The sequence below is a fragment of the Branchiostoma lanceolatum genome, chromosome 11 (assembly GCF_035083965.1).
Source record: "Branchiostoma lanceolatum isolate klBraLanc5 chromosome 11, klBraLanc5.hap2, whole genome shotgun sequence".
In the NCBI taxonomy this organism is placed as follows: Eukaryota; Metazoa; Chordata; class Leptocardii; order Amphioxiformes; family Branchiostomatidae; genus Branchiostoma; species Branchiostoma lanceolatum.
This window is the reverse complement of record NC_089732.1, coordinates 15404382-15431821: the sequence shown is the minus strand read 5'-3', so window position 1 is coordinate 15431821 and position 27440 is coordinate 15404382. Positions and strand designations below refer to the sequence as shown.

At 41.1% G+C, this 27440-nt stretch overlaps 3 protein-coding genes across 4 annotated transcripts in view; 2 read left to right on the top strand and 1 right to left on the bottom strand.

Annotated features, from left to right (window-relative positions):
- The first annotated feature begins 2358 nt into the window (after window positions 1-2358).
- On the top strand, window positions 2359-5648 carry LOC136444494 (alpha-ketoglutarate-dependent dioxygenase alkB homolog 7, mitochondrial-like). The gene is made up of 4 exons (XM_066442060.1): window positions 2359-3249; window positions 4143-4316; window positions 4897-5021; window positions 5508-5648. Exons 1-4 carry the CDS (start codon window positions 2713-2715, stop codon window positions 5641-5643), a joined length of 972 nt encoding a protein of 323 aa, XP_066298157.1. The 5' UTR covers window positions 2359-2712; the 3' UTR covers window positions 5644-5648.
- Window positions 5649-5660: 12 nt separating this feature from the next.
- The window catches only part of LOC136444492 (probable dimethyladenosine transferase), a 78956-nt gene continuing 57176 nt past the window's right edge, over window positions 5661-27440 (bottom strand). Inside the window, exons 9-12 of the mRNA XM_066442058.1 lie at window positions 8330-8394; window positions 7097-7160; window positions 6548-6654; window positions 5661-5870 (exon numbers count right to left, since the gene is read on the bottom strand). Of these exons, the coding sequence (XP_066298155.1) occupies window positions 5828-5870; window positions 6548-6654; window positions 7097-7160; window positions 8330-8394 (279 nt within the window). The 3' untranslated portion in view covers window positions 5661-5827. The remainder of the gene's footprint in view (window positions 5871-6547; window positions 6655-7096; window positions 7161-8329; window positions 8395-27440) is intronic.
- LOC136445261 (complement C1q tumor necrosis factor-related protein 4-like) lies at window positions 9948-16289 on the top strand. 2 transcript variants are annotated; one of them, XM_066443166.1, is made up of 2 exons: window positions 9948-10042; window positions 14634-16289. In XM_066443166.1, exons 1-2 carry the CDS (start codon window positions 10034-10036, stop codon window positions 15210-15212), a joined length of 588 nt encoding a protein of 195 aa, XP_066299263.1. In that variant the 5' UTR covers window positions 9948-10033; the 3' UTR covers window positions 15213-16289. The 2 variants fall into 2 exon arrangements, with proteins under 2 accessions (XP_066299263.1, XP_066299262.1); XM_066443165.1 differs by lacking the exon at window positions 9948-10042 and adding an exon at window positions 12096-12687.

Here is a 27440-nt window from a genome sequence, read left to right as displayed (position 1 = left end):
AAATACACGATGATTTCAACTTGATATTTCGGGGTGACGCCCCCAGAACATTTCTGCCCCGCAGATGCGACAATTTTAGATTGGTCCATGGATCCAGGGGCATATTTCACGGGAAAATGTTGACATCTTCACCCTCTGAAACGCTATTTCCTGCATTTTGAGGGACAATTTTGTCGGGAGACTTTGCTGGAAATTAACCTACGCTTTACTAGTAATTCATAGATTACGTTGCAGAAAGGTACGTAGAGCGAAAGTGACCAATTACACGTTACGGCTGATGTACCGATTACGAATTACGTTGGTTTTGGGCGCGCGGCTGCCTACGGATACGGAGACTAAAAATGCCTGATTACGGCTTACGAAAAGGGCATGCAGGCCCTCCTACAACACACAAATACAACCTGAGATTGATAGCAATGGACCAGCTTAAACTGAAAAGGACGTGGAGAGACAAACACATAAGTTTTTTTCACAAAAATCCAAGGACATTTATTCCATGAACACCTTAGACATAATCAAGGCTTATTATGGATAGTGATTAGTATTTACATGCTTATCACCCCCTGCATATTTGATCATATATCATACCATTTGGAAGTTACATATGATAGGGCGAATGAGTCCAGTCTAGATAGGGTTAAGAATCATTTGGTGGTACAGGGGTTTTTAACTCCTTAAAGACGAAGCTCCTTTCCATTTCATTAATAGATATCGAGAACCATTTCTTCCACCGGTATCTATATGAATGGAAATGAACTACAAGAGAGTGACTACATCAGACTTCTTGGCCTTATCTTTTCCAAGGTCCTGTCCTGGAGAAGCTACATAGTGTCCATCGCCAAATCCGCAGCAATGAAAGTTGGTTCGCTTCTCAGAGCCAGACACTATCTTACTACCGAGAGCATACTTTACCTGTACAAATCCACCATTCGTCCCTGCATGGAATACTGTTCACATCTCTGGGCTGGAGCTCCAAAAGATTGCTTGAACCTTTTAGACCGCATCCAACGGAGAATAAGTGTGGTCATTGGTAATCGTTTGGCTTCAAAACTAGACTTCCATTCTCACAGACGAAACATTGCCTCCCTCCTCATTGTCTTTATTTTATAGATACTTCCACGGCCAGTGTTCTGATGAACTTTCACTACTTGTCCCACCTCAGAGAATGTTTCAGCGTACTACCAGGTTCTCCTCTGATTCACACCACTATACTGTACAACTACCAGCCTCTAAGTCATTCTACAGTAACAGCTTTTTTCCACCAACTGCAAACCTCTGGAATTCCCTGCCAGCCCACTGCTTTCCCCCCGAATACAACCTACAAACCTTCAAAACAAACACACACCGCTGTCTCTCACCTATGCCACATTAGTTCAATGCCGAGAAGTGGCCTCTTGCGACCTTGCATTGAGCGAGATCGTTAAAATAAAAGGACTAGTGTATGTGTCTAGTGTGCTGATATATGTTATAACTGGTCATGAACAAATACGAGTGTGTTGATATTATATGGGCCCCAATGGCTCGATATTGCAGTGTTGTAAGTTGAAAGTGATGATGAAATGGTACAGTCAATATATATGAATACAATCTTTATTCCATATCATACACATTTTGAAAGGCATAGTACATGTGACTTTTCTAGCAAGTAGTGGCGCAGTTTTGGTGCAGTGTACTCTCAAAGCAGAGGAGAGGGTCTGGCTGTTTTTGACGTGTTTTTTTGTTAAACACGTTAAAAACCAGCTGGACCCACACCTCTGCTTGGAGACTAGTGGATGTCCCATTTGTTTATTTATCTGACCTACATGTACGTTTATGCAAGGCCATCTGTTTACATGACCTGACACTGTCCCATGCCCCATTATGAAATGCAGCGGGTTAACAAACTTTCCTTACTAATTATGCAAATTAGCTACTGATTTGCAGCTTCTCGGGTTATGCTGGCGACATACAAATACACATCCACACAAAGCCCGCTGCAGTAGCGACGGAAAATGCCAGGGCAACCATTTTTGAACTTGACCTCCGTTTCCACAACATCTACACACCTACAAAAATCATGAAGATCCATCAACGTTTCCGTCACTTTTTTGCCTACATACAAACACAAGAAGTTAAAAGTCCGCTGCAGTACTGTTAAATAACGCAAGGTAAACCATTTTCCGACTTGACCTTCCTTTGCACAACCACTACACACCTACCGAAAATCATAAAGATTCATTCAAGCTTTCTTGAGTTATGCTCCTGACATACATACAGACCCACCTAACATATTTTTCAACCGAAAACATAATCTTCTCCGAGTACAACTACTCGGCGAAGATAATAATGAAACTAAACTGAACTCAAAGGACTGGGCATGGCAGCTTTACTAAGTATTTGTTCAGTATGCGTGAAATAGGGGATTGCGCTATTTCTATATCGACTTAAGAAGCATGAAAACAAGCTGGTTGGAGTATTCGCAGCCACCTGAGCTCTTAATGCTCCTGAACTCACGAGTGACAACATCATAGTCGAAATCGATGGACCACCTGACAACTCGCCAGTATATAACGTTACTGTAGTACTGATATTAGATGCTAGAGGTCGCTGTGAGACCGTCAGCAGCGTTTGAATTCAGGATGAAGTTGTTGAAGAAAACAAAACCAGGCGTACGTTCGTATTAGTCAAATACTGCTAATTAGTCGGTACTTGTTGATATCCATTGGCGAAAGAATGTTAACGGCAAACCACCAATTAAAAAAGACGACCAAGCAGCCTTCTGTATTTCCCGCGGATTCCCAACTTGACCTTTGCTCTCTAACCCTATGTCACAGCGGCCATACTGGGTTGACCTGCACTATTTTTACATCGATTTCGGCAATTCCTGAGGTTTGTGAACCCCTGAAACGGCACACCATGCTCCTAAGAACTTTATTCAGATCTAAACATGCCCAAGAACACTGTGCGATGGTTTTATTGGGGAGAAATTGCTCAAAATCTGTGTTCTGCCCCCCTCCCACCGTGACATTCACTCGGCAGCAGACGACACAAACGCCAGACACAGCTGAACTTCAACATTTTAAGAACGAACTTTCCGACTGCAAGTTTCCTTATCTTCACTGCCATGTTCCCGAGATTGTGGAGGTTTGTCAGAGAGACATGTTGGTTCACGAGAACTTCATCACGGAGGAGGAGGAACAAATATTGTTCAAGGAGGTGGAACCAAAGTTGAAGAGACACATCAGATATGAGTACGACCATTGGGACGATGTGAGTCCAACTGTTTCTTTGCATTTCAGTGTTTAATTATGACATAATAACGCCTGGTTCTTTAATGTATTTGCAAAAATATTCTATTCTATTCTACCCCCCCCCCTCCCCAAAGAAGACAGTTACCTGTAACAACCCCTACATTGTATAACGTTACATAGAAAAAATATATCAAAGGATGCAAAAGCGCCACCTACATCGGCTACTTATAGCGGTGAGAAGCAGTACTCCAGTCAGAAGCTCTGAAGAAGGTGTCTGACAGATACCAAAACGTCAGCAGGTGAGAATACCTGGTTGTGTATTAAGAATCTCCCATATCCTATATTCTACCAACCTGATGAAATTAGACGTTAGAAATTCTTCCAATGATTGTAAAAGCTCATGATCCCCATACTATACACTCTTGTATCAGGTAGATTAGCCTTATAGAACTGTAGTTACTAACCAGAAGATGCCATACTTTGTACCTTGTACAATTGTTGTGGAATAAAGTTATACATGTTATTCTCATAGAAAGTTGCGGTGTGTGTACTAGTAGTTTGTAGCGTTACCCTTTCTGTGGTTCCTTGCAAGGGTGTCAATTCATTGAATGTTATTATATGTACCTTTGCTAAGAATGTTATATTTAAGGTACCGTTTGTCTGTGTCTGTCTACGGACAGCATAACTCTGTCTATAGAGAAGCTGTGGATGGATCCTTTTTTGTAGATGGGTAGTTCGATAATGGGCCTCCTAGCGGCTTTTTACGGTACTCCAGCCAAAATTATAGTTTTGATATCTCATGTTCTGGTCATAATATTGACTGGTACATGTATATAGCTATTTTACTAGATAGATAATAGATTCAATCTAATCCAATTGTTTGAATGCAAAACTGTTTTCCATCTACGTCAGGCCATCCATGGGTACCGAGAGATTGAGCGCTCTGATTGGTCAGAGCAGAGCCAGCCAATCCTACAGCGTGTGCGGAGACTAGCATTCCCTCCAGGTGTTCCACAGGTGCACCTGGTACACGTTCTGGACCTGGCAAAGGACGGCTGGATTAAACCGCATGTTGATAGTGTCAAGGTAAAAAGCTTGTATACAGATTTCCTTGGTTCTGCATGGTTTTGCAAAAGGAAGGGCTTTGCAGAATATTGTTTTTAAAATAAGACTTGCATGATACTCACTCACTCACACCCACTCTTATTCACTCTCACTCACTCACTCACTCACTTTCACTCACTCACTCACTCACTTTCACTCACTCACTCACTCACTCACTCACTCACTCACATTCACTCACTTTCACTCACTCACTCACTCACTCACTCACTTTCACTCACTCACTCTCAAACTCCCTTTCACACATGGACTCACTCTACAACATACTGTATTTAAAGATCTTATTTCGAAAAAGAGCGTATTTCGAATTCCATATTCAACTGTTCACATTGTTTGGTTTGGTGCATTTCAACATGATGTTAATCTTAACTTCCATTGATTTTGCTGTGCAAAATATGAACTTTTAACTCGTAATGACTCTTAGCCATCTTGTATATAGACCACACAGAATTGTACAGTCTGAGAGTCCTTAACCTTGTTCCTTTGGTAACTTTGGAGCTAAAAAGCTATGTCAGTAGAAGGTTAATTTGAGTCACTGTTCCAGTTTGCAGGTAACACCATAGCTGGCCTGAGTCTGTTGTCCCCCTGTGTGATGAGACTGGTGCATAATGACAACAAGGCCTGGATAGCTGACGTTCTACTCAAGCCTCGCTCTCTGTACATCATGAGGTATGTACATGGACATGATGTAGCTACCATTCTAACTAAACAACTACTGTATGCATGTACCGTCCTACACAAGTCAAAGTTCTATGTGAAAACTTGGCAATGAGTTTTACATCAGTGAAATCAACATGTTTGAATCAGACTACTGTACAGTAGTTTAAGTTAGTCCATGTATATGCTTCTAAGGCTTAGAAATGTATTCTTGTCTGTTCTGTTTTGATGTTTATTGTACAGTGTAACAGTTTGTAAAATTCCACTGGACTAGAGGGTCTGTATTTCTAGAAAGTGTACACGCACAAAGCAACCAATACTCATACTAAACTGCTGTTCATATTTTTTGTCTTTGCCATCTTCATTTTTTCTTGAAGAAAAGAAGAAAGAAAGCATACTTATATTAAAAGACAGTTGTGACATGATAATAAGCATAATTTTAGTAGTTTTTGTACTGAAGCTGAATTCTAGAACATTCTATTCTTCCTGTCTTCCCAGGGATGCCATTCGTTATGATTATACCCACGAGGTATTGAAGACGGAAGAGTCCAAGTTCCGCGGGGAGGAGGTTCCGAGGGACAGACGAATCTCTGTCATCTGTAGAAATGAGCCGGCTGAGCAAACGACCGACTGAAAAATAATCTCACAATATTCTACTTCTTTTGTTTATTTTGTCAATATCCAGAACTACAATGTCATTGACTGTCAATGTACATTCAGTTCTTCCCAAAAATCTATTGAAAAAAATAAAAATATTGACACCTAAATTTGTGTCACAATGTTTTCTTCTTGGAAGTGTCCTTGTAGATTGGATGTCATCAGTTGAAGTGGATTCCGCTGGAGTTGAAGGCATGAAGAACTCTGCAATAACATAAGAAACACAACTCACTATTAATCTTTTGTCTCCTTGTTTCTATCATTCAAATTGAAGGAAAGTTCATGGCTGTAGCAGCCATGGACAGAATAAAGAATAATAGAAATACAGTCAAAACTACCGAAGAAGACCACCCAGGGGAGTAATAAAATCTGGTCTTTGTGGACAGGTGGTCTTAATAGACAGGATTCTTAATGCTTGTGTCAAAGGGAAAAATTGTATTAGGGACCACCAAAAAGTGGTCACAGTGGCCAGGTGGTCCTTAATTATGTAGAGGTGGTCACTTGTATAGGTTAATATAATAAAATATGATAAAAATGAGGCCAATATAAGTGTTTCTAGTTTTTCCCTGGGATATCATGCTTTAAGATGTACGTAAAGCTACCTCTGTCATAAACGTTCTGTGTACAGTATGCATGTACTTAGTAGGCTCGCAGTACAATGTTGCTGTTCTCCTTTCTTTACCAAGAAAGTCAGATAAATGTTTCATTTATATCAACTATAATTACAGTACATTTAGTTCATAACACTATTACTTGAATACAAGTGTCTACAACTTCTGCAACATAACTTACAGCTTTTAGGAATTAAATGAGGACAAAACTGAGTAAAATCCATATCAGCTGGAAATTCTGAAACCCCCCAAAGAAAGTTTGTGACTGACCCTAAGAAGTCGTCGATGTCCATGGACCGCGCCCTCTTCTTGTCCAGGCTGTTTGTCTCCAGGATGTCTGTGACCTTCTGTTTCATCTCAAAGTCTTCTGGGATGGGCTGAAAAACACAAAAATGTCTTCATTCTAAAATACTATGTATAATATATTATGGAACATATTTTGACACCGCATTAAGGTCATACATTAGTTTTAACGTAATCAAATTTCAATAGTTTGTTTAACCTCCTGAGAGAATAGTCAGATCCGGGGGCAAAAATTCCTTTTAAGAATTTTAATTTTCAATTAGAAAATAAGCAATATGGTACATGTACACCTGTGTCCCTTGTGAATATTCCAAAATATTAGACCAATCATTACTGTCCATCACAATTAGAAGTTCAACCAATGAGAGAATGGCAATTAGGGGTTTGACCAATGAGAAAGTGGCTACATGTCTGTCAATTTTTTGTATTTTGGGGGTTTTATGTTGACAGATGTGGGTTGGGTTATGGCATCAGTCTATTCTATTTGCACATACAAAGCTTATCTGTCATACTTACAATGTTGTTGAAAGAACAGTGTATTCTGTAGTTCTTCTCCAACAAACTCAACACTTTGGAGTTCCTGCAGATGTAACAAAAGAACACCTTGTCATGCATAGTACACAGTTTCAAGACAATTGTACAAGTTTCACAAGGACTTCTAAGTTCTTGAAAAGAGCCTTCTCCCAGCTGCCTTACAGGATCAGGATGATTTGGCCCCTTATAATTACCAACTCGACCCAATCAACTGGCCCAACACCCAGGGTTAGTGGTCAACTGGCTCAACACCCTGGTCAACTCTGGCCAATGGCATGGTCAACTCGGCCAGGGTTACATGTAGGTTATTCAGCTGAGTTGACCTGCTGTATATATAGAATACAACACGGGGTATTCCGTATCACCCGAGGTCCCAGCCCGACCCGCGGGAGGGCTGGGCCTGAGGGTGATGCGGAATACAACGTGTTGTATTTTATTTATAATTTAATTATGTCATACCTTGGTCATACCCACCCGAGAAAACACACATTTCGATGCGGAATGCGCCAGAAGTTGAGGGAGTTTTGTGTCCTCGAACACAAAACTGCAACAACATTGATTCTAATCTCCGAATACGGTATTCGAATTTCCGACGGCAGCGCAACCGGTGCGCTCGAAATGCATTCGAGATATTCTTTGGAAGCCTGTGTGATAACACTCCCGAACCCTATGTGATCCGGATAGTTATCACACGGTCCGGAACACCCGTATCAGGCCCAGGCATGACATAAAGGGTGTTAGGCCGATGTGGTCTGATTGGCCGATTGGGCCAAGTTTGTTATTACGAATGGGCCAAAGTGTCAGACATTACTGCCTTACCCCATAACCAATATGAATTTGGTACCAGACAGCTATATGTACCTTATATTATAGCAGGCTGAAGGTTAGTTCCAAAAAAGTACTACTTTAATTTACAAGGAAAAATATGGCTAAGGCTATGTGTCAGTTCAAATGTGTCTGTCAGATTTGCACTCATAAAGTTGAGGTGAGAGCTGGGCAAAGACAAATGCCTTATAGATTATTAATTTTTAATTGGCATAATGCTTAAGGTCTTTAGCTGCATCCTCTGTAGTTTACTGCTGGCTCAATTCTTTTTGCTTGCTAGTGCTTGCTAGCAAAAAGAATGAGCTAATGGTAAACTACAGACAATGGCACCCAGACTAGGCCAGTCCTTGTAAACTTTATAAGAAAAGATGACAGAAGTGAGGTACTAACTTGAAGGCTGCTCCCAGGGTCTTGTTCTTCCTGAGGAAAGCTATCCTCACCATTCCATCCCACTCCTGCATGGAAACATATAAAACATACAGTAAAGTTATTATTATCAACTATCATAATTATGATAATCAGATCCAAAGATATCACAAACACATACATGTATAACCAGTACTACACTGCACCAAAAAAAAATAATGTTAAGCCCGGGGTACAGAATGATTCTGATGTACATGGACAATGTAACTACTTAGTAACATACCCAACTTGTTTGATCAAGTTCTTTTTGAATGCAATACCTATACATTTGTAAAATAGACGAGACTCAGTGTAAAGTTAATTAATATTATGATAAGAAATATTAAAATGGGAAGCAAGGTTGTACTGTGGTTGCTATACATGTCGGTATCCTACAAAAAAGTTCAAATAGATTATATCTTTCCAACAAAGCCTAGCCTGAGTGTCATAGACTCATACTAAAAAGTTAGTTTACAGGGGCTCCTGATGTACTAGACGGAGATTTATATGGGACCTACGGTAAACTAACTAGACAAGTATAAACTAGGATGACACTCAAACAAGGCCATGAAAATTAATTAAAAGTGACTAAAACATATTTAATTCAAGCTCCAATAGGAGATCTAGTCACAGCAACGTCATATGATTTGTTTTCTTAAAGGTCATGATCACAAGCAGCCAATCATGGCTCACCACGTGTCTTCGCAGACCAGAGCATTATGGGATCTGTTTCATTTTCAAGACTACGCTAGCATGTGACCCTTATTATTGTTTATCATTAAGCTTGCCATATCTCTACCTCACGATGCCCATGAGAATTAACCGGGCACAGAAGTAGGCAATTATACAGCGGAGGAACTGGAAATAGCCAGACTATGAAGGCAGCTTGCCGCCTGCCCAAATGTCACGCATGCCTTGTCTATATCAGAGGACCTTAATATATCTGCAGCGTTCTAATAATAGTACTATAGCCTCTTGACCCTTTTGTACTCGTCTGGTGTAGCCTCTCTACCTGAGCGATAGATAATGGCTTGTCACCAAAGAAAACGTTCTAGTTAACACAGAAATCGCAGATAGAAACTGTAAAGAACTGGTCGTAACAAGTAAAGGACACGTGACGGCATATGGATAATGTATTATATCCTATTCTGAGCGCATTCCCTCCATTGTTTCGCATGCCTCGCTTATCACGAACCGTGGTTGCGCCACGGCTAACGACACAACACGACACATTCCTCACCCCCGCAGACGACACATGGCACGTTCCGAACATGAATGATCAAAGGTGACCGCCAGCCCGTACCATTTCAGGCCAGGGGATATATTCTAGCTCGAGGTTCTGACAATCAATAAAACATCTGTAATACCAAAATACTTCACCTCTCACTTTGCCAAGGCTACATAGAAAATAGTATTCGTCTTCAATCCTGTACTGTCAAGATGATTCTAAACTTAGATTCAGTGTACTCTATAAACTTAGATTCATGAAACAGTGTTTTAAAACTTGTCATGTATTTACTGAATTTGAATAATTACTTGAGATTGCAAGGGCAACGAGGTCATCTTGACCGATATAGAACCAGCCGGTTTTGCCCGCCGTACCCACAGGCATGCGGCAGTACCGGCGGGATATCCGGTGCCGCAAGTTCGCTGCAAAACCTCGGAACCTCTCGGAATCTACCTCGTCCAATGGGAAAGGTAGGTCGCATGACATTGTGTTACAACTGAATTTGCCAAAAATGTATATTATAGCATAATGAAAATAATGCTTTTTGTACAATTATGGTATTACTCATAGAGTTTTGAAATGATATCATAACAGCAAAATATAACAATGTCTAAGACTTTACATGTATATCAACTTGAAGCTACTATTGAAGCATACAAGGGACACTGAGACATTCTAAGAATGTCGTTAGAGCCACTAGTATGTTATGTAGACATGACTCTTCTCAAAAACCATAATAGTCGTAATAATAATAAGTGTGCACTAAACCACCAAACACACGCACTTGCAATTGCTTCATGCCGTTGCTATGTTAAAGGGGGACGGGAGACCATATATATCCTATATGAAGAGTTGGAGCGGATGTTCTGAACGTATTTAGAACTTGGAACATCTGGATTTGTGCACAGTGGAAACCACAGGTATGCCAATGTGAAAGACTAGCTTGTATTACATGTGGATTGGAAACCTATAGCATCATATTGGAGACTCATGGATAAGAAACTGGGTCAGGAAATGCTTTCATGGTGAGGTAATTCTTACCGAAAGCAGCTATTGGTATGACTTCCCTTTGTTAGTGGTAAAGCTAAAACGAAACTCCTTTTCAAGAACAAACTACATGTATAAAGAAATCACAAGAAAGTTCATGTGAACACAAAAATGGAAACTAAGTTAAAGACAATTCATAGAAAAAAAGTTCAACCAAAAGAAACGGAACGACAACGAAAAATATATAATTACACAGTTAATATGGAAATATGTGAGGTGTAAAAAACCTTTGATAATAAGTACATGTTAAAAAATCTACAGGAGAGCTAGGCTTCTTTGCAATTTTAATATAATCAGGCCGCACAAATCCACATATTTCAGATTAATTTCAATATTTCATGATTGTGGTACGTATTCAGAAGAAAGCTTCCATAAATAAGGTAAAAAGTTAGTTCATTAGTAATTCAGAACTATTTGATAGTGTCTCTTTGCAGTAAAATAGAAGATAATTGTCCAGCGACTGCCAATGACACAATAAAAGTTACTTTTAAGTACCGAGAAGCCTCGGACTACTGAAAACCACAACATGACAAGTCTCCCAGACTGGTGCCTACTGAAGCGCTGCTTATAATAGCACCAGTGTTGTCTGAAGGACACACGTCCAACATTGTCTGGCATGTTATCAGTGTGCAGTGGAGGGAATCCCAGCATAGTTAGGATGGTGTGGGGGTCCCTCAGGTTCAAGTGGTACACTTTGACACATCGGGACTGTACCGACCACTCAAGTTCACAAACATAAACGTAGCAGAGGCTGGTGAGAAGATTGTCACTTCAGGCACCTATACAGGTTTTTGAATGTGCTTGTGTTCTTTTAGGGGATCAGGACGATTCAGTACTTTACCAACCCAGCCTGGTCAACTCGGCCTGACACCCTAGCTGCTCAACTTGGCCAAACAGGTCAACTTGGACAGGGTTTGGGCCAAGTTGACCAGGGTGTTGGGCCGAGTTAGTCTGATAGCCATGGGCCAATCAGGTAAAGGGCTGAAGCTACCGACATTCCTTTTTAGCAGGTGCTATCAATGGACGTATGATCTATAATTATTACATCTTCAAATTGGAGATAAATGTTTGTCTAAGACTTTAATTTATAATAACTGACTTTAAGAGCTGTGCAAGTAGGTGCTTTAATAGACTATGCTAACAGACACTCATCTTTCTTCAGTCTGTGCTACCAAATCTTCTTATTGCAAGTTTTTTGTTTGTTTTATGCATGGACAGTGGATTTGTTTGACAGGTTAAATTCTGCTCTTAATACTGTCTTTGGCACTTGACTCTTCTGCTGACTTATGTTTATCTAATCAACAACAACAACTAACCACCTACATATACATTTTTTCATTCCATTCAGTTTCACGAAAAGTGTCAAAACTCTTTCCTTGGGGTTGGAAAGTGAGCGCACAGAATATAGTAATAAGAAGTGCAAATTGAAACATCCTAACAGTCAGGAAATTAAGAAAGCACTTGTGATGTCCTCTAATGAAGCAGTCATGCCTGTGCATGTCTCTCACACATATCCCATGACTCGGACGTGTGCGTAGAATTTTAATTCTGACACCGACCGGCCTCTGACAGACGTTTCCCCACATCTCATTACTCACTTGAAAGCCCAGACATCTTGACAAAGTTGTTACATTTGTTTGCCATGGATTATTAGCACTCGTTAGCGGGCCAATCAGATATGTCCTTAATTTCCGTGAGGAGTGCCCAAACTTTCCGACGTCGCGTCTGGTTTCAAAGCCGATGTTTCCCCAGGGACAACAACGACGTTTGTTCACCACGGCTCGTCGATGGCTCCGTAAAGCACAATGTTTCCTTTTTCTGCCACAATATTGACCGTTGGAGGGTTGGCGGTTTCGTGCGAATCCTAAAAAGGACAGCCGGCCACACGCCCTCGTTTACCCACCTCCAGACGGGGTCCGGAGGCCAGGCCAAAGGACAGTAGTGCACTGGGCAGCCACGGCTTTGGGTGGACATCACTTGGAGAGCTGAATTTTTAGCAACACTCCTGTCAACGATGAACATTCTGGTGATTCTCGCGGCGATGAAACTGGTTCCAGACCGGATGGACGTAAGACTGCAATCTTATCTTTGCCTTCTTGGCTTACGCCAATGACGTCTGTAAAAGGTGAACTTGATTGTAACTAAAGATCCTGTTTTCTGAAGTAATAGTTTTTGGAGTAAACTATTAATCAAATACGCCACATATAGTCAATCAAGCAACTGGATAAGATTTTGAAACAATCAGACATTTCAGACAGCATCCGCTATCTTTCGTCAGTGACTAAGGAAAGAACTTGAAGAACCAGGTTTTATACCAAAACTCTGAATAGATAGAGCCAAAATATCAGAGTTACTAACTGCATCTCTGCGGTGTCTAGTTTCAAATTAATGGAACATAGTAACCAAAGTAGAATAACCAGAATGCTACTACATCTAATCTTCATCTTATGCTTCGGGCTGACGCCTCTGGATTGTCATCACTGCTTCCGACTTGACGATGGATATCTGGTCTCCGAGTTAAAGACGGCTGCATATTAGTAACTTGAGTTAAGCCTGTGGCCAGACACACTTAAGTCCAATTCCTTCAGTAATCTTGGTGTTATCCTAAGTTATCTAAGTTGAAAGATAATTACTGTCCAGATATCTATTTTGTTGTTGAAAGTGGCACCACAAAAACTTAGTAAAGATCATAGTAAAGTTAGCGAAGGTTTGAAGCTGAGGGCTGTCTGCAGATTTGTTTTGTACCACTCATAGCCAATGTTGTTTATTTGCTATATCTGTCATTTTTAGTAATTTTTAGCTTACAAAAATACATTTTCATCAACTCCATATCATGAAGTTCAAATCTTTTGGAAGGAAGGGATGAAATTTTATCCGTCCCAACATTAGCAAATTTCTGTCTTGAAATGGAGGAACGAGTTCTGGAGACAGTCCCAGTTTTTAAGTGTGTAAAATGGTATACAGTAAATGTATTAGCTAAATATCAAATTAAGTTGCCTTTCAGGAGGGCATCTACACTGTATTTAAGGAAAAAAATTTTCACAATCATACTTTGTTTCATTGACACATACATAACAGTTAACTTTCAAATAGAAGCCTTAATAAGAAAGATAGCCACCTTTTATCTGCATACTTTAGAATATTGTGTGTTTTCTGAATATCTGCACCAATTCTGTACTACTGTAGCCTTCATTGCAGACTCCCTCCAGTTATGTTGTTTTATTTTTCAAGTCACCGTTTTCTTTAAATATTACATCCTTTTCTAATTAAGAGTCTGCAATGGAAGCTAGTAGTACTCAGTGACATGTAAAATACCATGCAGTCTGCCAGCACTAGCCTCTGATTGACACAGACACGGGACAGCACTTCTACAGGGTTATGTGTGGGTCACAGACAGAATCTGACCCTCTCAATGAAAACGTCAGCCCAAATCTGCCACCCATATCTGGCACCTACTGTCTGTCTAAAAACCTGTCACTTAAAAACATTAGTCATACTGGAGATGGCCTGATATGCTATCAATTTACTTCTAAATCGTGTACACAATACTTAGTCCAATGGACGAAATGTAGGTATTGAGATTCATTAAGTACATAGATTTGCTGCCAAGCTCAATAATTATTTCCAATGATATTTAGCAGTGAAAGAGAGGGAAATTCTCTCATTTTGATATATTTTTGTGTGTGTGTGATGACATTGCTCTTCAAGACAGTAGTTTCATGCAAAGGCAAAACGAGTTGTATGTGGATCAATATGTAGAAAGGTTTAAACGTACAGTGATGGTATTACAGTATGTTTCACTCTTGAATGTATGTCAGGGATAGCAAAAAAAATTTACGGACAACCGGTTTTTGAAAGACCTGCAGTTACTCTGCCATGATGCATTTTCCAAGAAAAGATATTAAAGCTCATATTTCCAACAAAAAAGTCATTCCCCCTATAGTATATACAATATGTACGCATACAAATACAATGTACAGCCCATAATTATAACATTGTCCCTCCTATCCCCAGGACCCCCCAGGCAGGAGGATGCGCACGTTTCTTCTCCTGGTGGCGCTCAACGTTGCCGACTCCCACATCTTCGCCCAGCCAACCACGCAGCAGCTGGGCTGCCCGGGGTGCTGCGGCGGCGGCATGATGGACAACAGATACGCGCCCAACGGTTACGTCCAAACCAACCCCGTCCTCCGCTCCGCCTTCTCCGTCGCACGCCAATCATCTCTCATGGGGGCCATAGAAACCAGTCCGGTCCAGTTCGACAAAGTCTTTGTAAACGACGGAGGCGACTTCGACGGGAGTTCGGGAAAATTCCGCTGCCAAATTCCCGGGATCTACTTCTTCTCCTTCAACATACAGACGTACGACCACAAGTACGTGGAGATCTCGCTCATGAAGAGCGGGCAGAAACAGATCACGCTGTACGCGGAGAGCGACGAGCGGAACATCATGCAGAGCCAGAGTGTGATGCTCACGCTGATTCGAGGGGACGAGGTGTGGCTGCAACTGAAGGAAGGCACGCACCACGCGGCACGCAGTTTCCATGACAACAGGATAACGTTTAGCGGCTACATGGTGTACGCTAACGTATGATAAACAGTGAACAAGACGGGACTTTGGCATAGCAGTGGGAGTGGATAGAAAAAAGAGTGACTATGCTAGGGGAAAAAATGAAACTTTCCAGAAACAGAAAATGTAAGAGTCACAACAGGTTTGTGCCGAAAGACTGATGAACAAAATGACAGGAAAACATTAACTGGTGCTTTAAAAACAGTATTAATACATGTCGGTGCGTGGTATTTCACTGGACTGGTCCAAATTTGCAAAGTTGCATGCTTGGCACAATTTCCAGTGACATTGTTACCCGCTTTATGTAGATTTGTACACTCAGCACATCGCAATTATCAGTGATTTATACTGTTGAACGGATTATCACATTAAACCATGTTCAGCTCAGATGCTTTAACCTTCTCCCTGCTGCCTAACTCTGTAACAAATATGGAATTGGGTGCCAAATGGCTACTTCAGTGTGCTAAGTAGACAACTATATGATGATCATCTTTTTAACAATACCAGATAATGGAAGCTATGTCAGAATTTTGAAAAAAAAACTGCAGTGTATTGTCCACCTTTAAAAAAGTTGGGCCGAACTTATAACATTTTCTCACCACCTCCAAAACAACCCGCTGTCCTTAAATCTCCATGCAGATCTACGGGTGGCAAAACAGTATCCACGGGCCGAAACAGTATCCAACTGGCTACCGGTGGCCAATTGGATACTGTTTTGGCCCTTGGATACTGTCTTGCTACCCGTACATCTGCTTGGAGACTACTGTACCTCAGTCTGTTCATTAATAGGCATTCTTATCGTCCCACATTCACTCAAATATTTATGTCAAGAAAATGATATTGATGAAGAAAGTATTCCCTAGACCTGTGTGTGAGTTGCTGCTGGTTGGCGACTCAGTATACACGAACAGTCTAGATCTGAGAAGACGAGACGAGTGAAAAGGGAAAGTTGAGTGAAAGTTGTGTTTGGACAAGGATAGCTCCTGACTGGCAGCATGTGCCCTCAGTTACTTAGCAAATATGTGCAGCACACATCAGAGGCTGGTAAATATTGGGGCCTGATAGTGGTGCTAATTAAACTGTACCTTGTAGGGCCATCCATACTGTTTGCACTTTGTGTATGTGCTTGATCTCATTACTTTGAGTTTGATAGAAATTTGTGAATTCCATATATTATAAGTCATTTGTGCTGCAAAATCATGAAACTTACATGTAATATCATATTGGATAGTCAAATGGATTAGAGTATTAAATGCTATTCATGTGAATGACAAGAAATAGAAATGGCACTGTTCCAATCAATCGTTGCACTGCAGTAAAAACTTTGGCTTGGCATCAAGCCTAACAAGGCAGGGCTTGAAATACTGAGTGCATGTGCACCTGTGTGCACCCAAAATTGGAGCTGTGCACCTAATTTTTGACTGTGGATGCACCAATGCACCTACATGTAGATATTGTTGTAGGCTATAGGGTAAAGGTACTATGGTACACTAGTCTACAGGATATTTTCTAAATCTAAGCATCAGAAGAAGCAATCTCACTTTTGTTGTACTTTATTTGAAGTGCTGTATTACATGTTTAAAAAAATGAAATTTAAAGCTATAGAATTACAGATTGAAGTTCTCAAGAGAGGCAGAAGCATTAAACTTTGTGATCATGTTTTGCAGACATTCAGCTTTATTTTATGTGGTGCACCCAATATTCTTTCTGTGCACCTAATTTTTTGGGTTGGGTGCACCAGTGCACCTATTTCCAAAAATGAATTTCGAGCCCTGCAACGTATACGTATGGTGGTGCCGAGATACATGTAGTACAGAGTTTAATTTCTCCCTCTTCCACACTCTCCACAGAGCTTTGGCTCCGGCTGGTTTTTGATTTTTTAATTTTGTTTGTTTTTGTTTTGGAAGGCGTTTCAACTTTTTCTTTTTGTCCACCAGCATATATACCCTTTGCTTGAAGAGTACCACTCCTAATCGACTTTGACCTACATGTATTATCCTACACTTTGTAAATTATAGTAATTTGTATACAATTATACAATAAGCCCATCAGCTTGCCTGCCTGGCGTTCCACTGTTTATTGTATTGTTGCAATAAGAGAACAAAGAATAAGCCCAACATTACAGCGACCAATTCTTACAATTCTAACAACTCCAAACTAGAAGATGTTTGACAGGCTTAGAAAGCAAAAAGTTGACCAAACCCTCTGCAGGACATACATGTACATCATTCAGGCTGGGAGACATATATGTACACTGCTGTATGATAAGATTACATATATGGGTCAATGCCTAACTTACAGTTTTACACACATGTCTAAATGACTCTAATCTACAGCCAGAATCCTACCGACGTGCAGATCCTATGATATTTGTAATGATATGCTCATTATATCCAAAAGTGGAGAATACAATGTACGGGTATTCTGACCTACATGTACATGTATAATTCTTCTAATCTCAATCACTTTAAGCATTATATACTTGACTGAAAGTAACTTAATGCACACATATGTAATTATGATTATTGAGGCACATGAAATAAAAACTCTGAACTAAAATCTCTTTGTTTTGCAGTATTTTCTTGAATGCGATTTGTATTTTTCTCTCCAAAGATTTTTCTACACTTACATTTGTATACCTCATTAAAGCTTTAAAAGTTCAAACCCAACAGTTGGTACGGTAGTTCAATATTCACACTAGAGCAACCATTGGACAATCTATTTTTTCCTCATGACCAATCTCCAAGCAGATATTGGGAGGATTGGGTACAGCAATTTCTGCCTGTGTTTCTCTCGGCAAAAACAGGGCAGAAACCTTCTTTCTTCTTTTCTTCTCAGAATCTGCTTTGAGATCATGCTCTTACTGCTTTCATGTTCAAGTCTGGAGATTGCAACATCAGACAGGCAAGCAGCACCATCTTGCAGGGTGTACTAAAACTGCAGGCATAACACACCTAGTATCCTTCTAAGCCAACAACGATTTACCACCTTGCCTTGAGACTGACCAGCCCACTATATATTCCACACAAGGTCATGCATGTTGTCTGGGAGGTCGAGAGGATTCTATCCACATTACAAAACAATATCCTGTCCAGCGGCTCAATGTTTGATCCCCAAACTAGTGTCAACAACACATTAGCGCTGCTTTAGCCCCCTGGTTAGGTGCACCTGCACTCTGGCCTTTGAAGTGTTGATTCTACCATTGAAAACATGGGGTATACTATACAGCTGCAGTGATGCTTTCAAGATGTGTTATGTTTTCAAATAGAGGGAAAAGTCAGGGTCATGCAAGGGTGATATCTATTATATTTGTGGGGCATTTGTGGTTATCTTAAAATTAAAACAAAAATTTTTCTGTTGATTTCTCAAAACTTTTCTCCCAAGATCTTATGATGGTGTAGCACATATTTAGGCGAAAAACAGTATTCCAATTTCTTACACAAAAACCTTGTATAAACACCCATAACCTTGCCTGGCACATGGGGGTTGTTGACAAAGAGATTACTTAAGGAAACAAGTCGTTAACACTTTGGACCTGTAAGCTATACACACTGCCTGGGTCCCACACCTTAAGTTCTTAGTGCAAGAAAAAAATGAATTTTCTCAAAACAGGGACTTCTTGTATTCTTTTTTACAAAATATTATGCTTGCCGGAAGATAGATTTTCTTTGTAGAAGAAAAAAAACTCAAGAAAAGGCATTTAGTGTATTTAACTGTGTGCTGACACAGAATTAGCAAAAAACTGCATTAGGTTGTTGTAAGCACAGTTTCCAGCTGCACCTGTTCCTACTTAATTCCATCCTGTATGTTTTTGTCAAACAAAGCTGACAGGAAGGAGAATCTTGGTAACCATGGTTTCCAAGGTTGAACAAGTCCATTGGCCCGATTGTCCTGGGCGAGTGAAGTAATGATCGGGCCAGTGCATGTCCTCATGTGCTCAGGTCCACTAAATTTTGCTCCCAGCGACTTGCCGGATTGACCAGCCCTAGAAGTTTGTCAGATGGCCCTTAAGTTAAAACTTTAAGATATGTAGTAAGATCATGCTTCTTGCCATTTCCTTTATGTACATTGACATCCACACAAAGTGTGCTGGAAGAATCCTAACTCAGAGTCTGTGGTCGTGTAGAGTTAGAACATAATGTTTTCTTTAACTGAAACTGAGAATGTCCTTGTTACAAGTATAAATGCATGGAACAATACATCACAATTAAATTTCGGGCCGATGAAAAGTTAGTTCATGCCAGCTATGTAGACTTTGTATTCCTATAGGGCCAGTGAATTCCCATTTCATTGTCCAACATTGAGTTCTCCCAGGCATGTTATACTGGATATTAATGTTCTACTCATGACCATACACAGGACAATCTTAAGCTTTCAGAGAACAAAAAGGTCACTCAGGCCCCAGATGAAGGTCATTTACTGAGTTTCCAAGGATAAATGCCACAGAATGCAACACTATCCCATTTTGTGATGTAAACACATAAACATTGAAGGAAGGAATATATAGTGTAAACAGGTTCTTTCCTGTTACAGGAAATATTAGAATACCTAGGGCAAGTTCAAAGTTTTCATGGTCATGGCCTTGTGGTCAATGTCAAGGTCCTCTGGACATTCATGGAAAACTTCGCAAGAAAACAAACAGCTGTTATTCTTTTGATCCAAAATATCCACTGGTGAGTAGATGTTTTAAGGAAAAATCATTGCATTTTCTGGCTGTCCCATTTCCAATTCATCTAACGATTCAGAAGGACAACTACAAATTATCATGAGTCTGCATCAATTCCCAAAATCTGCTTGAATGGGCAAAGGTAAAGCAGTCATCCTCAACTGTCTCTCAGGAGCTATTATAGGTTTGCATTCCAGGCTAGAGAAGCATGATGCTTTTTAAGTAGCTACGGGTAGTCGTAGTGCAATACGGCTATGCTATGGCTCATGTTTTTGGACAATCACACCAGGTCACCCCTACTCTTCTTGATAAGTGTGTTGGGTTCTTTTACGTTCAGAGGTTTGACACTTAGGGTTAATAACAGAAGCTCCCTAGCTCATAGGGTATGCCTAAACACCTCACCCGACCTCATCCGACCTCACCCGACCTCATCCGAGTCTAAAATGCAGTGTATACGGGGCAGGGACATTATTTGACGTTCTGGATACGTTAAATATGCAATTATAAATGCAAAACAAGCAGCAAACTTGAAGTATTTACCAGTTTTTATTGGTAACGGGAGGTCAAGACGGCCGGCGCAATGATTCAATGAATACACACTGCGTGCGTGTATTCGAGGCTGAAAAACACTTTGTGTACAGTTATTGTGTACAGATACTGTGTACAGTTATTGTGTACAGTTTCTATTAGTGGTTTGTGATGAAAATGTAATTAGTACCCACCGTCTTATCGTCCTGTCGGACAAAAATAAATAAAAAAAGGTATGAAGAACTTCCCCATGTAGACCCCAACAGTGGCATGATCCAATATGGCGGCCAGAAATCTTCTATCATGGAAACGAGCGGAGTAACTTATAAAAACTGGTAAATACTTAGAGGTTGCTGCTTGTTTTGCATTCATAATTGCATATTTAACGTATCCAGAACGTCAAATAATGTCCCTACCCCGTATACACTGCATTTTAGACTCGGATGAGGTCGGGTGAGGTCGGATGAGGTCGGGTGAGGTGTTTAGGCATACCGTAGCTCATACACAGGGCTGCCAGCTTTACACTCCTATCCGATAGAATTTGAGTTTATTGAGAAAATCCATTAGTGATGTGCCTTAGGACAATAGGACGATGTGCCTCTTTATCAGCTGTGTCCAGACCTGGGCACAAACTCAGGCCGCTGGCTCCAACGAACTTGAACCAGATGTGGCAAGTGGAAGAGTGACAGTCTATCTCTACACCATCCCAACATCTGCTTGAACAACTGTTATAGAAGATTACATGTCCTCCTCCTCCTCAAGGTGACTCACAAGAGGTCACCATAACAAATGTGGTGTTGCCACGGCAACCATGAAGTCAGGAAAAGCATGGGCTGAGATGGCAAAGGAAGTGGAGGAAGTGTGATAAGGACTTGAGATGTGTGGGAGGAGTCAACAACTGGGGCTGAGACAGCAAACAATTCATCAGTTCCTCCTCTGTCTTTCAGCATCACTAAATTTCCTGCCTTAGCCTCAACCCAGAAGTACGCCTTATGCAAGTTTTATAGGACTTCAAGTTTCCCTACAAATTATATTCAAAGTTTAGTTGCAAGTTAAAGCAATAATTGCAATTACATAGAAGAATATGAGACATACATGTACTGTACATGTGACAATGGACGTTGACGAACATTATTCAATTTTTATTGTAACAAGAGACAAGCAAACTACCTGTGTTGGCTATACATGTACATAGTCAAGGTGGGTTTGCCTTCTTTTTTTGGAAGCAAAGGAAGATGAAAAGTTACACTAATCTTATCTACTTAACTTGTGGGTTCATTGTATCAACCAGCTAAACGCTTAGATTTACTTGCATCCCATTAAATTGAAGCTTAAAAACAGTGCAACTTCTTGAATTTTTTCTATGGCTAGTTAATCAATCCACTAAGTCTAGTAATACATGTATGCATTCCTTCATGCTCTATAAAATGCTGTAAGACATGTTTTTCATGCTGTAAAACATTATATGTCTTTTGAGAATTTTTTATCCTACTCCAGCTGAACTTCGTTACAAGCTGTGTGCTGCCCCAGAACCCCCTCCACATCTTACATAGTTTCTCTAACCAGCTACATCTGACTCAACATTGCTATCTCAACCTGATACCACACACATGCACTTGGTCTATATATCATAGATATATGGATTGGTCACACATAAACACACATAAACACACACAAACACACACACACACACACAAGCACACGCACACACACACACACATGGTCTATATATCATAGATATATGGATGGTCACACATACATGCACACACACACACACACAGTGACACAGACATACACTCACACACACACACACACACACACACAGACATGTACTTAGTCATAGATATATGGATTGGTCACACATAAACACACATAAACACACAAGCACACGCACACACACACACACATGCACTTGGTCTATATATCATAGATATATGGATGGTCACACATACATGCACACACACACACACACACACACACACAGTGACACAGACATACACTCACACACACACACTAACACACACACAGACATGTACATGTCATAGATATATGGGATTGGTCACACATACAGGCACGCATACACACACACACAGGCACACACATACATACAGACACACACACATACAGTACACACACACACACACACAGACGCACACAATCACACACACACACACGCACACAATCACACACACACACAGACACAAGTTATGGCCAGCACCTACGTGTAGCTGGGACAAAAATACCAACTTGAAGGTTGATGACTACCGGTAATCATTGCAAAGTTTCTGACTTTCCTGACCTTAGCAGACAGCCCACTTATGCTATAAGATAATATAATTATGAAAAGGTGTTGTGGATTTACTGATGGCAGATGTTTTTTGACCTTGTGAAACTCAGACCAGGCATGGAGTTCAATAGCCATAAACCCAAGGTCACACCTGAGGGAAATTGGCTGTAGTAAACAGTACTGACCCATGACTAACTCAGGTATCCAAAGGCTAGAGGGGCAAGGAGAAGAATTCTTTAGAAGTTCTGGAGCAAACTCTAATCTTTGCGCAAATCAGACAAACAAGTTAAGTATTTAACGTGGCGTTGCGTAATAGAAAGAACATTCAACTGTCAAACAAGGGGACCCGAGTTCGAACCCGTGCTGCCCCCAGACATATATGGACATGCTTCTGACGTTGTACCCTTGGGAAAGGCACTAGCTCATCTACTAGTAGGGTTAGGGACATCCCTCGGATAGGTGTTTGGGGAGAGTCACACCCCGTGCACGTAGAACCCACCACACCTTTTGAAAAAGAGTAGGGGCATGCCCCGGTGTGAGATGGTCCAAAACCTACAGTCCTTTGACTGCACATGGGTTCACCCTTAGTAGCCCCTGGCTAGTTGGGCAATTCTGGCATGTACATGCTGAACCAATAAATCAAATCAAAACATTTTGTTTGTATTGCATAGGTGAGGCGATACATAATGAAGAGTATATGCTGCATATCAGGGCAGATTTATTTGAATAAATTCCACTCACACAGGCAGGGATGGACCCCTACTTTGTTCGATAAGTGTTGTGGGTTCTTTAACTTGCTTGAGTGTGGCTCTCCTCAAACACCTCCATTTCATGTCTTCACGGAGGGACGTCCCTAGCCGAAGCTAGGTACTCATTTTCACCTGAATTGAGTGAGGAAATCTGTGTCAAGTGCCTTTCCCAAGGGCACAACGCCTGGACCTGGGATTTGAACCCAGTACCTCCAGGTTCTGAGTCAACAACCCTAACCACAAGGCCACCTGGGCACATTGCTGACCCATGACTAACTAGAGGTGTTGGTGGACCAGGCTAGGGGACTGAGGGGTCTCAGGACTGGCCAGGAAGTGGACAGATTGGGCACAGAGTCACTGAGCACAGGGAGGAAGAGACTGAGGTTGATGAACTCTTCACCATGACTGTGTACACAAACTGGTCAATGACCCCTTGACTCACAACTTCTGTCAGAAAAAACAGGTTCAATTGTGTACATACATAGTGCCCCAAAGTAAGCTCTGGATATGTTTCTATAAGGACACACTCTAAGGATTTCTTGAAATAAGTTAAAATGCTAACAGACTCTCTTCATGGCTTGAAAGTTCATCTGTGTTCTTGGTAGGAGTCATTCTGAAACAAGTTTTAACTGTAATTGCCAACACACAAAAAAATTGGACTTACCAAAAATTTGATCTCAGTGGTGGAGTGCTCATTCCTTGACAAAGACTGGCGTTGTACAGTCAAAAATTTGTGTAAGTCCAATTTGTGTGTTGACATTAGCAATTCACAGTTAAAACTTGTTTCAGAAGACTCTCTTAAATAAGCTACTAGACGAGTATAAAAAAAATTGTCTCAGTCACGATCAGGACTAATTGTAAAAGTCAACTGAACATGCACGGAAATGACAAAAACGTGGGTTCATAAATTTTCTTTTTAAGTATCCCTACGGGTATACATGTACATTGTGTAAAAGAAATGTTTGTGGAAAACAAACACCATGATATACATGTACAATGTAGAAGGATGCTCTTTTAGATGTGGAATGATTTCTTTAAACATCTAGCAGACAGTTAAATTCCACAGACATGTACTACAACCATTTCCGAAAGCCCTAGAGTCATATCCAAAGCACCGACATCACCAGCTCAGAAGATGATGTCATCAGCCACCTCAGGGGGTGCAATAATGGACAAATCATTCAGTCTGAAGTCTATTAATAGACCATACAATTGTACCTAGCATGTGGGAGGTCTGTTCTGTGTAGCCCTATCTCACTAGACCCACAGCACATTGGCGATCTCGCTGCGACTGGGCGATTTGACAGAGCCTCAACAAATTTTAAAACGACAAAAAAACAAAATATTTCATGTTTGCATGTTTTCTTGTCTTTTCAGTCATACTTGTACATTTTGCATGATATTCCAATAATACAGTCAAGGCCTGCATGCCCCTTTTACATAGAGCGTAATCGGTCGTTTTAATTTTACTTAGAGCGTTGCCGACCACTCCATAATTTAGTGTAGAGCTTAGGGGGGGCTTTCTGAATTTAGCGTAGAGCGTAGGGAGGCTTTCTGAATTTAGCGTATTACGTAGCCGGCCCTCCGAATTTAGCGTAGAGCGTTGTCGGGACGCCCCATGCTGGCCCTCAGTCAAGGGTGACACAAATCCGGTTTAGGATGTAGCAAGGTCACAAATGTACCACCCGTCCAGAGACATAAGTAGCCCCCAGGAGAAAGGAGGAAGGAACTTACTGATCAAGGACAGACTTGGCTGATTCTTGGAAACATATTGTAAAAGTCCTTATCACAAAAATGCCTCCATTTTTCATTGGTATGCCTGGACCAATAGCTGTTGTTATCAATCTGTTATAAATTATATTGTATAATAGTGTAAGGTTCAAAACAATACAAGATTGTATGCAACGAGATATCAAAACTGGAATTTCCGCTGTAGTACTACAACAAGCCGCTAGGGGCCAAAGAAATTTCATCAGAAAATCTCAGGGGAGGAGGATTTACCTGGTTTCCTGCATAAAAGCCTAGGAGAAATCATGATGGCCTTCATGATCAGGTTTATCTGAGGAAATCAACTTAATGGGTGTCCACTGTTGCATGGAGGCTCAAGAAGCCATAGGATACATAGGCTACAAATTTGAAGTGCTAGCCATATTTCAAGATAGTGTGGTTCAAGATACTGTAAATGCAGAAATATTTGTGGTGGTTTTTTGTCCAATACTGTATCATTATGTGACTACAGTGCTGCCACAAACTTAAAACCACCGCAAACATTCCATTTTCGCTTTAGCGCGAAATAAAAACCACACAAACTTAAATGTATTTACAGTACTAGACAAGGGTACATCAGCTACAAAAGTAACCTTATTTCAGGATAGTTTGTTTTAGCCAAAGCAGAATCGTCATCAAAGAAATTTGACATTGAATCTTTTCTGGCCAATTCAAGGGCATGACGAAATACAATGTATGTTATCACTAAGTATGCTGCAAATTGCACTGTACCAAATTAAACATTGATGATGTGATTTACAATACATGTATATGACTGCAACAAGAATGTGTTATCCAATTTTAATGCAGAAATGTTCGTGGTGGTTTGATGTTCGCGGTATTCACAGTGAACTCTTTACCACGAACCTTCGCGAAAAACGTTCTATTGAGTGACTGTAGTGCTACTGTTGTTTCAAATGTGAACTCAAAACCACCGCAAACACTCCATTTTGTTCCTAGTACCGCGATATTAAATCCCCGCGAACATTTCTGCATTTTCTGTACTACTTCTGAAGCTCTGTTCACAGCTACATGTACATATAAATGATTGGCAAGTGTCTTAATCTCTTTCCCTACATTGCTCAGAAAACATTCAAATTTGTTCATTGGCCTGAACAGTTTTTTCTTAAAAACTCAAAAATCCCATGAAGATAAGGTAACGGATGTAGCCACATCTTGTAAGAAGTTCACATACTCCTTAGCCTAATTCCCACAGGATGATCCCTAAAGGGACTTCCTTACCAACATTCACAGCTTGAAGCTTATCCTAGATTATCTCCCCTAATCACCAGGAAGTGAGCCGTCCCATCTGTGTGTGGGGATCTGTAGGATGGGGCTACTTGGAAACTGTAGGGGGCTCAAAGGCTTCAGGGCATCCATGGCAGGCCTGTCTCTGGGACCTAGCCTGGATACCAGACTGTTTTCAGGGCATCCCTGGCAGGCCTGTCTCTTGGATCTAGACTGGATACCAGACTGTTTTTCAAGGCATCCCTGGCAGGCCTGTCTCTGGGATCTAGCCTGGATACCAGACTGTTTTCAGGGCATCCCTGGCAGGCCTGTCTCTGGGACCTAGCCTGGATACCAAACTGTTTTTCAAGGCATCCCTGGCAGGCCTGTCTCTGGGATCTAGACTGGATACCAGACTGTTTTCAGGACATCCCTGGCAGGCCTGTCTCTGGGACCTAGCTATAGCCTGGATACCAGACTGTTTTCAGGGCCAACTCAGGACAGCACCTTGGCTCTAGGGCCAACATGCCCCCAAGGAATATTTCACCAAAGGCCCCTCCAAGACACAAGAGATTTTAGAGAACTTGGTAGCAGGGTAGCCTGAATTCAATCAAGCCTCCTGTGACCGCTCGCCGCCCTGTAACCGCCTCGCAACCCAAGGGGAGGGGAGAGAAACCCCCGGACAGCTGGAGTACTAGTTTGCGTTATACAGACTAGGTAGCAGGGTATGTGGCTTCCCTAGCCCGGGGGTTGTCCTCTAGCACAGTGGGAGTCACAGACATCCAGGCTAACAGGAAAGTGTCCCTCCATCCCGGGATGGAAACTTGCTTGTTGGGACAAAAATTTCACCCCGTCCATGAAAAATATCCAAAGTTCAAGGGATTGACATGAAACTGTGAGCTTCATAAAAGGACGGATTTAACAATGAAAATAAACAACGTGGGCTCCTGAACAATTGAATGGGACTAAACAAAAAATCACCTGCTCCATGGACATTGTACTAATGGAAGCCTTCTACAGAATCATTG

Bases quoted from the DNA above. Each gene is read 5' to 3' on its own strand.
- LOC136444494 (XM_066442060.1), top strand. From the start codon at position 2,713: ATGTTAACGGCAAACCACCAATTAAAAAAGACGACCAAGCAGCCTTCT. The intron at 3,250-4,142 runs GTGAGTCCAACT...CATCTACGTCAG, and splicing joins AGTACGACCATTGGGACGAT to GCCATCCATGGGTACCGAGA. The intron at 4,317-4,896 runs GTAAAAAGCTTG...TCACTGTTCCAG, and splicing joins CGCATGTTGATAGTGTCAAG to TTTGCAGGTAACACCATAGC.
- LOC136445261 (XM_066443165.1), top strand. From the start codon at position 12,634: ATGAACATTCTGGTGATTCTCGCGGCGATGAAACTGGTTCCAGACCGG. The intron at 12,688-14,633 runs GTAAGACTGCAA...TCCTATCCCCAG, and splicing joins TGGTTCCAGACCGGATGGAC to GACCCCCCAGGCAGGAGGAT.